Consider the following 12,836-nt stretch of genomic DNA (forward strand, 5'->3'; position numbering starts at 1 on the left):
GTGTAAGAACTGGGCTGTCTGGCCAGGGAAGCAGGTAGGCTAACTACAAATCTTCATTTCTGCCTCAACTCCTCCAAATACCCTTCCCCCAACTCATGGCTTTATTCCAGTGCCCAGCTCCAGCAGGCACTTCCTGGGAACCTGCCAGGCAAGCCTGCCAGAGAAGTACATAAGCCAAAGAAGGTAGGTGAGTTTCGGATCTCCACTCTCACACCTCCTCCAAGTCCAAGACCCCATCAGCCCCAGGTTTCCAGCAGAATCTGGTGCCTCTCCTCACTCTTGGCCCTGTTCCCAACGGACTAAAGCACATCCTGATTTCCTATAGACTCCCTCATTCCTCCCACGCCTTCTCCATTCCTAAGCTCCCAATACATAGAAACACATTTTACCAGGATCCCTCTCCATGGCAACACCTGTCAGAATCTGAGAAGAATTCTCTACCAGGCAATACACAGCCGCCACACCCTCATAAGAACCAGAAAGGGCAACAGAAACTAAGGAACAAAACACCCACACAACAAAGACAAGAGCGCTTAGAATTGCAGTCTTCCCAAACCCACATGGTTAGAAGCCAGCATGAAAATACAATAACAACCAGGACAATTTGTCTCCACTAGAGCCCAGCAACCCTATCACAGCAGGCCCATAGCTGAAGCACAAGATAAAAACCATAAAAACAGCATTTCTCAATATGATAGATGTCCTTAAAGAGGAAATTAACAAACCGCTTAAAGAAGTCTACGAAGGCAAAAATAAACAGTGGAAGGAAATGAACAAAATCATTCAAGTCCTGAAAGTGGAAATAGAATAAATAAAGGAAATCCAAGCTCTGGGCAATCTGGAGATGAAAAGGAACCTCAGAGGCAAGACTTACTAACAGAGCACAAGAGACAGAAGAGGGAGTCTCAGCCATTTGAGACAAGATAGAAGAAAGGGATACCTCAGGCAAATAAAATATAAGATATTAAAAAAAACTCCTGGCACAAAGCATACAGGAAATATGGGACACTATGAAAAAACCAAACTCAACAATAACAGGAATAAAAGAAGAATAAGAATCCCAACTCAAAGGCACAGAAAATATTCTCAACAAAATCATAGAAGAAAATTTCCCTGCTCTTAAGAAGGAGATGCCTATGAAGATACAACAAGCATACAGAACACCAAATAGATTGGACCAGAAATCATAGCACATAATAATAATAAAAACACTAAATATATAGAACAAAGAGAGAATATTAGAAGCTGCAAGGGGGAAAGGTCAAGTAACATATAAAAGTAGACCTATGAGAAGTACATCTGACTTCTCAGTGAAGACTCTAGAAGTCAGAAAAGCCTGGGTAGATGTTTTACAAACTCTAAGAGATGACAGATACCACCTCTAAATACTACACCCAACAAAACTTTCAATCACACTAGATAGAAAAAACAAGACATTGTGTGATGAAACCAAATTTAAGCAGTATTTATTTATAAATCCAGCCCCACAGTAGGTATACAAGGAAAACTTCAATCTAAAGTGGTTTATCATACCTGGAAAAAAACACAAGGAATAAATAATCCCAGGCCAGCAAATCTAAAGAGAGAGAAAACACACACATGTACGCGCGCGTGCACACACACACACATACACCACAACAAAATAACAGGAATCAAAAAAAAACAATGCTCATTAATATCGTCCAACATTCATGGTCTCAATTTCCCAGGAAAAAGACACACACTAGCAGAATGGATATGAAAACAGGGCCCTTCTGCTGCACCCAAGAAACAGACCTCAACATCAAGGAGGATGGACATTACCTCAGGGTAAAGGGTTGAAAAAAAATATCTCAAGCAAACGGATCAAAGAAGCAAACTGATGTAGCAATCTTAATATCTGACAAAATAAACTTCAAAGCAAAACTAATCAGAAGAGACAGGGAAGGACAATCTATGCTCATCAAAGACAAAATACACAACAGGGCCTTTCAATTCTTAGCATCTATGAACCAAATTATAAACCAAATGGACCCAACACATTTACAGACCATTTCACCAAACACAAAAGAATAGTCCTTATTCTCAGTACCTCATAGAACATTCTCTAAAATAAAACATACTCAGACACAAAGCAAGTCTCAACAAATACAGAAAAACTGAAATAGCACCCAGCATCCTGTCAAACCATCACAGACTAAACCTGGATATCAACAACAGAAACAACATGAAGCTTACGAACTCCTGGAAACTGAACAACACATTACTGAATAAAAAATGAGCCAAGACAGAAATTTAAAAAGAATATACCCACACTTACAGGACACAATGAAGGCAGTTCTAAAAGGCAAGTTCACAGCACTAAATGCTTACATAAGAAAATGGAGGGATTTCTTTTTAATATTATTATTTAAATCACTGGATTCACCTTCTTATTTAGTTTCTCTAGGATCGTGAATTATAAGCTCACTGTCCTTTATTTATGGCTAGAAACCAAATATGAGTGAGTACATCCCATGTTCCTCTTTTTGGGTCTGGCTTACCTCACTCAGGATAGTGTTTTCTATTTCCATCCATTTGTACGCAAACTTCAAGAAGTCCTTGTTTTTTACTGCTGAGTATTACTCTAATATGTATATATTCCATACTTTCTTCATCCATTCTTCCATTGAAGGGCATCTAGGGTTGGCCCATTAGCTCTAGCTTCTTATTTGCTAACTATTACATTTTAGTTTAACCCATCTCCATTAATCTGTGCATTACCACGAGGTCATGGAGATTTCATACTAGTAAATGAACAGCACACATGAAAACTCTAGGACAAAATGAAGAAATCACACCCAAAAGCATAGAAGGCAAGAAATAATCAAACTTGGAGTGAAATGAATAAAATAGAAATAAACAAAAAAATAAAAGAAGTCAATGAAGCAAAGAGCTGCTTCTTTGAAAAAAATCATTAAGGTTGACTTACCCTTATCCCACTGATTCCCAGTTTTCCTAATGCTGTGACATTTAATACAGTTCTTCATGTTTTGGTGATCCACAACCATAAAATTATTTTATTGCTACTTTATAAATATAATTTTGCTACTGTTATGGATCATAGTGTAAATATCTGATATGCAGGATATCTGATATGTGACCCCTATGAAAGGGCCATTCGACTCCCAAGGGGGTCATGACCCACAGGTTGAGAACCACTGCCTTATCCAAATTAACTAAAGGCAGAGAGAAGATATCCAAATTAATAAAATTAGAGATGAAGGGGGCATAACAACAGAAATCAGTAGGATCATAAGAGTATACTTTAAAATTCTTTGGCACAATCGTTGCAGGCATAATGAGGACAGAGACCCTCTCTCCAGAAGAGAGCACAACTCACCTTCAACCAAGGCAAATGGGATGGCTAGAGAAGCCTAGCTCGGCAGCCCACAATTCCAGGAGCCTGCTGCAGGGAGGGGACTCACCAGCATGAGATGTGTGGACTCGGCAAATATGGCCACATAGGGCTTCAGCACATCATAGTGGAAGCCAGGAGTGAGCAACTTGCGGTGCTGGAACCATTTGGGCCCATGGAGAACCAATAAGCCTTTCCCTGAGAAGGGAAGAGAAATGGAGGCTGTGGAGTCTAGGCAATCCTGATCTATCCATGAGAGCTGGGATCAACCACAGCAGTTACCACTCCCCAAACCTGGAACACCCTGTGGACAGACACTACAAGGACCAGTATAGACCTCTGGCCCCCACTGGTAGGACCTCTAAGTCAATAGTCTAGACTCTTGGTAGTTACCTCCCTACTAACCATTCCTTTCTTAGCTTCCATAAAGCTAAATAAATAAATAATAGGAACTTTGGAGAAGAATGTGGCCCTGGATCAAGAAGAGTCAGTGGAGGCTAGAGAGATGGGTCAGTGATCAAGGGCCTTTTACTACTCTTACAGAAGACCTGGGGCCAATTTCCAAAGCACACATGCCAGCTCACAACCACAGATAAGTCCATTTCTAGGGGATCCAACATAGGTACCTGTGCACAAGTGGCATATGTCTACAAAGACACACATAGAGATCAAATAAAAGTAAAAATAATAAGGCCAGGTATGGTAGTGTACACTATTAATCCCAGCACTCACTCGGAAGTTATAGGCAGGTGGATCTCTATGAGTTCAAAGGCAACCTGATAGAGAATTGCTAAGGCAACATAGTGAGACCCTCTCTCAAAATAAATTCAATAATCAACTAATTAATTAAAAGAAGTAGATGACCCAGCAGCTCCCTTCACTTTCAACATCAGTCTACATACTGACAGCCAACACTGGTCCATCTTCCCTGACAAGCCTCATCTACTAATTGAAGTCTGCCTTTCAATCACTCAGACAGCTTGCAGCCCCCATGATCCTATGACGATTATACCTTTTCTCAGACCCTTCTTCCAGGAAAAACATCACTATAATATCCTACAGGATCAACTCTAGGGTTGCCTCCTCTGGGAAGCTTTTCTTCAAATACACATTGCCTTGCCTCTGCTTGGAAGGGAGGAAGAATATCCAGCAAGGCCAAGTCTAGCTCCTGCAATGGGTTCCCTTGCTTCCCCACAGAGATGCTAAGCTTAGGACAGGCATTCAGGAGCCAAGCAGTACACTGGAGGAATAACCAGCTGAGTATGGCAGGGCAGACTTCTGGTCACTTAGCACAGTGGAGCAAAAGGAAGGTACAGAAAGATAGATACTCACTTACCGATCCACTGAAGCAAGAAGTCATAAACATCTGGAGCCTTTGGGTCTGCAGAACAAATGGATGTCAGTCAAGGAGAAACACAATATTCCCAGATGAGGCATAGTGATGAAAGAGGTAGAGATTTGCTCTTTCTCATCCAAGACTTTAGACACAAGCCCTGACCTTCCCCAAGTTGGTCCCCGAGCCCATCATTCCCAGGAAACCCCACCTTCTCTCTAAGACACCTCACCTCCACGGCTGTACACAGCTTTGGCATAGTCAGGCTCATAGATGTTCAGAAAACCAACGAATTGTCCAAGCCAGAGTGGATGGGCATAGGGGAACTCTTGGGACCAGGACACCATCTTGTCAAGGCTCCCCAACTTCTGTATCTGAAACAATAACAGAAGACAAGAACCACTCAGGAATCCAGTGTGGCCAGCAGACCCCAGATTTCTGGAAAAAGAAAAAAGGATGCTGCCCAGGCAGATCCTGGAGGCTCCTCCCCTCCTCCTGTATCCCTGTCTTCTGCACACTTCACCTCTCCAGCCCAGAGCTGCTGCTCTAAGTCCAGGAAGGCTTGTCACACCAAGCCACTCTCTTCGAAGACCCTGGAGATTATCCTCCTTTCATTTCCAACCACCATCTGTGCCTTCTCTGCAGTTCTCAATTCCATTCCTTTGAGAACCTGGTGTAATCTCCCTATAGAGTCATCTTTCTGAACACTGCATGCAACCCAAAAGGTTGCCCAATGTGTGCAGTGTCAGGAGTGGAAGTGATAAAGATCATCTTTACCTGTAGGTATAGGGACGTTCATGACGCCCCTCCCTTTCTAGCTGTGAATCCCTGGACTTCTCCCTCCTGCTGGGTCTCTCTTCTTTCCCGCCTGCCCTTGACGTAACTAAGGCAACACCACCTTGGCCTGACTCCATGTTATGTCCACTTAGAGAATTCTCAAGCCTCTCCCCTCCCACTAGCCATGTCTGTCTTGGCAACACATTCAGGATTTCTGTGATTTGGACCATGGTCCAGATGAATTACCCAAATAATACATTACTTTGTAAGTAAAAAAATAATTGCTAAGTTATGTCTAAATAACTACTAGGTTCTGCTGAAACAAATGTTACAAGGTTCCTCTGACCCTCAACTAGCATTGATGTTATTGTGGTTTTTGTCTTTAAAAATGCTGTACCTCTAAGCTTCGGCACCAAGATGCTTTGAGGCCTTAGTGCACTCTTGGTTGCTGGCGAGAACGAAAAGACTCTGACATTCTTGATTGGCTTAATTAGTTGTCTGTATCATTCTTGAGTGGATTAATTAATTAATTGAGTGGATGGGGTTCCCTTACATCCTGTTCCCTGTAGTTCCCACCTCCAGGGAGCTATGCCTGCTCCCTTCTGCAGCATCCCAACCACAGACAGGAGGCCTCGCCTCAGTCATGAATTATCATGACCCTCCTAGAGACAGCCTTCTCTTAAGGGCCCTGATTGTTCCCAGGAGCCCAGTGAGGGTGAGAACAGTTCACAGTGTCTGGTCCTGCTTTTGCAGTTGCAATCCTTCAAAATGGCTGCTGAGACATTGTTCCTCTAGGGGACATGTGCCTGTTGAGAAATGTCTCTGAGTTGCACAACAAATGTCTCAGATTTATCCTCAGATGCCCTAAACCTGGACACTCACTATCAGATCTAGGACAGCTTGTTTTCTCCCAAAGGAAGGAAGCAGGGGAAAAACAGGACATGGACATAAGTCACTACACCCAGCTCTCCAGCAACCTGCCTTATCCATTCATTTGCACTGGTGTTGACCCCGGCAGCAGCGAACAATAGGAAGGTCTTGCCCTCCAAGAGTATGAGTAAGTTAGACTCCAAGAATTAAGTCAGAAAAGAGACACTAATGAAGCTTGATTGAAGCACGACCTTTTTACAGATAGGAACGGTGCCTTCTAAGGCCAACAGAACTGTCTCGCATGCCACAACAGACCAGGGATCATGACTGAGCTTGTCCTGCTGTTCTTCCTGTCACATATCTGCTCAGGCCATTCATTAATGAACCTAAAGGCCAGTTTTTTAGTGTCCAAGGAACACCGCTTCACCAGCCTGCTGCAGCCACAGCTCTCTTGGGGACTGCCTGAGGACTATAGTAATCTGTTTGAGGAGATGGTTCGGTAAGGCAAGCACTTGCTTCGCATGTATGAAGACCTGAGTTTGAACCCTAGCCCCTAAATTAAAAGCCAGACATGGTGGCTGACATCTGTAATCTCAGGGTGAGATGCAGAGATCTGGAGAGGGACTTGCTGACCTGCCAGTCTTTCCAAAATAGGGAGAATTTCAGGTTTAATAAAAGATCTTGTCTCAAAATTGATATGGATGAGGCAATAGATGTGACTCGCTGCTCTTGAAAAAGGTCCAAGTTCAGTTCCCAGCACCTACATGGAACTGCCCATAACCTCCTGTAAATCCGGCTCCTAAGAATTTGACAGCCTCTTCCGGACTCTGTCAGCACCCGCACTCCCATGTACACATTCCCACACTATACACACACACACACACACACTCCACACACACACACACACATACACACATATGCACATGCAGGCATGCACTTATGTAATTTTTAATTCTTAAAAATAAAATTCAAAGGAGATGGAGAAATGGCTCAGCAGTTAAGAATACTGGCTTCTCTTCCAGACAACCTGGGTTCAGTTTCCAGTATCCACATGGTAGCTCACAGCCATCTGTAACTACAGTTCCAGGGGCTCTGACACCTTCTTCTGACCTCTAAGAGTACCAGGCACACATGTGATACACGGATATACATGCAGACAAAATACCCACATACATAAAATAAACTGAAGCAAGTTCTTTTAATCTTCTCAAAAAAATGAGTGAATAAGGTGGAGAGCCAAAGGAGACACCCAACATCAGCCTCTGGTCTTCACACACACAGGTGAACATACATACATAACACATACACACATACACACACACACACACACACACACACACACACACACACACACATTCATCTACTTGCAAAACAGAGGTGAATGTCTAGAAAAACAAACAATTGAGGATAGAAGTCAAAGACACCTCTTCCCCAACATGCTAGGTCCCCAATGCTCGGGTATCTCCAGAATAAAAATTTAACTCAACAGCCATCATTGGACTGTCCAGATCTTAACAAGCTCTCTCAGTCCCTGAATTAAATGCCAACTGCCAACACCCTTCTTATGAGTCTCTGCTGTACCCTCTGAGGCCACTCAGAGACGCCTTGTAGGGATCGGCCTAGTTGCTCTCCTCCTGGATGGCTATTCCTTGGTGTCCTGGGTGTCTAGTATCAATAATCTTGACCCTTTAGGTTCTCTTCCTACCATATATAAGATTATTAGGGCCCAGTATGATGACTCCAAGTCACTGTGGGCATTTTAAATAAGAGACAGAATACCAGGAGGTCAGCTGTGAAACAATCTCTTCTAGAAATAGCTATGTAAACAAGACCAGGACAATGGCAATGTCAACGGGCATGTTAACGATGAAGGGGGAAATTTTCACAGGGCCCCACCCCTAGACAAATGCTACAAGCAACTAAAGACTGTTGGGAGGCTGAGAGTGAGCCTCTCTGAGGGTGAACCCCTTATGACTTTTCCAATGCAAAATGATCAGTCTTGAAACCATATCAACAATAAAAACAGACTGAGGGGAAGTGTGTGTGTGTGTGTGTGTGTGCGCGCGCGCACGCATGCACACATGCACATGTGCACACCTATGTGAACACACTCATATGGAACAATAATAAAGAAAAAGAGGCTATCAATTTGAGGGGGGACACAGGAGAGGTTTGGGCAAAGGTAACCGGGAGTCGCTGAAAAAATGGAAAGGCATAGTGGTATAATTCCATTCCAACTAAAAATATTTAATTTTTTAAAGATTTTAAATAAAGCAGAAGAGTAGGAGCACCTTCTAGGAAGAACCAACCGAAACAAGCAGCACCAGCTCTGGAGTAACCCTGGCCTCCCTCCTGCTCGCCCTGCACCTCATCCCTGTCCCTCTGTCTCCTCATGCAGAGAGTTGTTCAGGCATCTTTGTTAGGAGGACTGAAGGAAACCAATGACCAGATGGATTTGGAAGGGAAGAAGAAAAAGGAAGCAAAGTATTTTGCATCAAGAACCCTCTACAGAAATTTCACATCTGACATTTAACTGCCCAGCTGTTTGCTACGTTCTTATAGTTTGCCCTATGGATACTCATCTGACTCAGCAGTCTGAAGATGACTACCCCACTTTATCAACAGCAAAGCACAGAGACGAGAGATGACTTATCAAATAGGGCAGAGCAAAGGTCCATGATCAGTGTTGGCTGAATAGAGTGAACCAGAGTTCTCTGTACACAGTGCAATGTAATAAACAGAGTCAGAGATGGGGACTCTGATGCCACAGAGGATTGATTGCCTTTCCTTGAGCTGGAAACTCCCCCTACACACACACGCACATACACACACACACACACACACACACACACCACTGCACACAGGTTAGATATGTCAGCTCCCAGTAACTCCTCAAACTTAAGCCCACAGGGAATATCTATTATATACAAAGCATTTCCTTTGCTCCTCAGGAAAAGGACACCTCCCGCCTCAAAAGGACACATTCTAAGATCTGAAAAGGATGAGAGGCAGATGGTAACAATGCCTGCAGATTGTAGCTGGCAGTCAAGAAGGGGGAAACTAACCCTGGTAGGAACAGCGCAGCCAGGCCCTTTGCCCATACGCTCTCTTCCTCCCATTCCCACGCCCATCCTTAGAATCAATTTTCAGTTACTTTGCTTTTTTTTTTGGTTTGCTGGGCTATTTGGTTAGATTTTTGTTTGCTTCTTTTGGTTCACTGTGTTCTGGATTAAAAGACAAGAGGTCCCTGTTCCAGCCTTGATTTGAATCCTGAACTATTATATGTCCTTAAGTGAACACCTTGTCCCCTTTGAATCTCAACTTCCTCATCTTGATTTAAACTAGGGAAACAAATCCACACCCTGTCCTTCATGCTTCTCGGGTTTAGGTAGGTGTGAATACAGCCCACAGCAGAGGTCAAGGCCTGCAAGAAATGCTGTGGCGGTGTGCCTGCGATGGTTCCCAGGGAACTTGTATAGTACTCAAGATCAGTCCCCACTCCAGTCTTGGCATGCCCATCCTGGTGTCAAGCCAAAGCCCTCCAGATACTGGTAGATACTGGTCCTGGCGTCAAGAAGCTGAAGTAAGGCTACGTTCCAGGCTCTCTGTGTACTGCTAAGTGGAGTGGAACACCTGGGAAGAAGAGGGTATGGAGTTCTGAGAGAGGAAGGATCACAGGCTATGGAAGTCCACTGATTGAGGGCTCCTCCCCAACTCTGAAGAAAAGCAGGTAAGCACAAAATGATGGGCGCAGAGGGAAAGGGCTGAAGACCTTCCCAAAGTCCCTCAGTGTAGTGAGGAGCGGCGCGACCTTCCTCCATCACCTCAGAGTGTGACCTCAACCTCCTGACCCCCCCACTTCCCTTCCCCACCACTCTCTGTCCTCTGCGGGCACTCTCCCGATAATCTAGCCTTTTGCAGTCTTTCAGTCAGCCATGTCTGGTCTGTGTCAAGTTTCATGCTGTGCCTTGAGGACACAGAAATAAATCAGACCAGATAGATCTCCATTCTCCAGAAGTCTCAGGCTAGCAGGAAAGATAAAAGATGCTAAGATGAAAAGAAGGGAGGCCCTGGGGAGGCACCTCCACACTCCTGGGAGCAGAGATGGCTCTAATGTCTGCTTTCTTTCACCCAAACCATCCTTTTTAAAATCCTGGATGCTCAGCGGTACAGGGACGTTCACAGGCATCCGCAACAGGTTATCCATATGGGGCAAGAATAAGAATAGAGATCAAGTTCATTTACAGTGTCAATTCCAAAAGAGAGATGGAGAAATAGGAATGGAGAAAGAATTAAACCCCTTTTTGTGACTTTATCCCTGGTATCCATGCCTGGACTCCCTAACGAGCTCAAAACATTCAGGAAAGTTTTTTTGTGGAGGGGGGGGAGACGGTTTCAAGACAGGGTTTGTCTGTAGCTTTGGAACCTGTCCTGGAACTAGCTCTTGAAGACCAGGCTGGCCTCGAACTCACAAAGATCCACCTGCCTCTGCCTCCCAATTGCTGTAATTAAAGGCATGCGCCACCACCAACCAGCTTTAAAAAAAAAAAAAAAAAGACTTTTAATCTCAGGTTCCTAGTTCCAACCTGACATATTAGAATCTCCAGGAGCTGGGGATGGGAGGGGGCATCTGCTTCTCCAACTTGACTCCAAACCCCCCAGAAGGTCTGGATCCCCACAACAGGAGGAGTTCCTGACACTGGGTGCTGAGGTGATCCCAACTGGGCTGCCTTCACAGGAGAACCAACCAGGATCTGAGCCTGGAAAAATGCTGTCGTTACTCAGCCACACGCAGAGGACACAGAAGGCACCTCCTGGCTCTGCGGTATCCATCTCTCAGACATGTTGGGAGGTCTCAGGAGGCAGAGCTTTTCTCTGTCTTTAATTTTTTCATTGGTCCTGGAAATCTTTACACTGCACAGAGCAGGACACTTAAGAAAATCTAAACATGACTGCCTAGTTGTTGGGTGGCACTTTGAGGGTTTGGTCTCTCCCCTGTATGAGCCATCAACAAGCCTCCACACCAACTTACACTGTGGGCCTCAGAATAATGGGAAAGCACCTGGGGCCTTCTTAAGCTCTTACTCTGAAGAGCTGTGTTGCTTCCGAACTTGGCTTGAGAGGCAGGAATAGCAAAGCTGACTAGGAGTGTTGGTTCCAAGCATTACCCCCCTGCCCAAATTGATGGCCTCCCTTCCCAGCCTCCAGAGGATTAGTCCTGATTCTCCCACATCCCCATCCCCACATACCTCAAGGGCATGACCAAAGAGCCAGTGTGTAGGGGGCCCTGGGAAGCTGTCCAGAGCCCTGGCCAGCTTCTGCCTCCGCACCAGCAGGCTGAAGAGCTTGAGGACACTTACTATCAGGATCACTACTGAAGCCCACAGGCCCAGGCGGGACAAGTTTGGGGAGAGGAGGTTGAGCACCATGGCTAAACTCGCAGGGCCCAGGCTCCCCAACTGCCTCCAGCTGCCCTTGGGTTGCCTTATACTCTGGACACCGGCACCCTGACAGTTCCCACCCCCTTGCCCCACCCGACAGCCAGCAATAGCCCGCAACAGCCCAAACTGGGCTGAGTGCCATAGGGTGGAGATAACTGCCTCAGAGCTCATAGGCAACAGAGTGAACTTGACTGACTTCGACCAAAACACAACTTAATAGAGACCAGACCGTGAACATCCCACCTTGGTTTCTTGAAGAAGAGAACAGAGGGCAGTTCTTTGTGTGATCATTGCAACTGGCTTTTTATTTATAAGTACCTTGTATGTTTAAGAGAGTTTATACACACTATCTCACTTAACCCACCCAAAGAGGTCATAGGAACTTGTTCTTTGTGTCTCTTCCCCAGATAAGATCTTCTGTGCTTTCTCATTAGGCAGCTTCCACTGTCCCCTTCATGTGAAGCCATGATGGAATTCATCCTTTTGCCTGTTTCATAACGTCTTTAGTTCCTCTTTGTGAGATCACATTAGGGACAATGTCACAGCCTCAGAAGGATCATAGGATTATAAACTACTACCCCCAAAACCATAGTGCCAATTGGACAGGAATATAGAACATACTTTCAAGATGATGAGGATAAAACATCAAATCCCTCATGAATAGATGCAGCCCACTCAGGCCCGGTGATGAGTAGAGAAATGCCCAGTTTCCCAGAAAGATCATGGCTACTCTGAATGCCACAGCCAAGGGTTCTGCTGAACAACAATCTTAACTGCAGCCCTTGCCTTGACAGGGAGTGCCTGCTGGTTTCCCTCCAGTGTAGAGCTGTATTATTATGGGCAACCACAAAACACAGAATTCACCACCAATATTGCTGTTAAAGTCCCGTCAGGGGATGGATAGGGTTGTAAAGCCCCAGACAAGATATGACATGGCACCTGCAAATTACCAACAAGATCCCATCAACACTCTTGCATGAAGGAGCAAGAATGGTGTCTCCGAAAATCAACTGGAACTGCTTTTGCTAGGAATAGTGCT

The 12,836-nt window shown here is 44.8% G+C and overlaps 1 protein-coding gene across 1 annotated transcript in view; it reads right to left on the reverse strand.

Annotated features, from left to right (window-relative positions):
* The window catches only part of LOC101994270 (cytochrome P450 4B1), an 18,335-nt gene extending 6,518 nt beyond the window's left edge, over positions 1 to 11,817 (reverse strand). The window contains 4 exon segments of the mRNA XM_013355298.2: positions 3,447 to 3,574; positions 4,713 to 4,757; positions 4,942 to 5,083; positions 11,606 to 11,817. Coding sequence (XP_013210752.2) covers positions 3,447 to 3,574; positions 4,713 to 4,757; positions 4,942 to 5,083; positions 11,606 to 11,785 — 495 coding nt within the window. The 5' untranslated portion in view covers positions 11,786 to 11,817.
* Positions 11,818 to 12,836: the final 1,019 nt, after the last annotated feature.

The sequence above is a fragment of the Microtus ochrogaster genome, unplaced genomic scaffold (assembly GCF_000317375.1).
Source record: "Microtus ochrogaster isolate Prairie Vole_2 unplaced genomic scaffold, MicOch1.0 UNK110, whole genome shotgun sequence".
NCBI lineage: Eukaryota > Metazoa > Chordata > Mammalia > Rodentia > Cricetidae > Microtus > Microtus ochrogaster.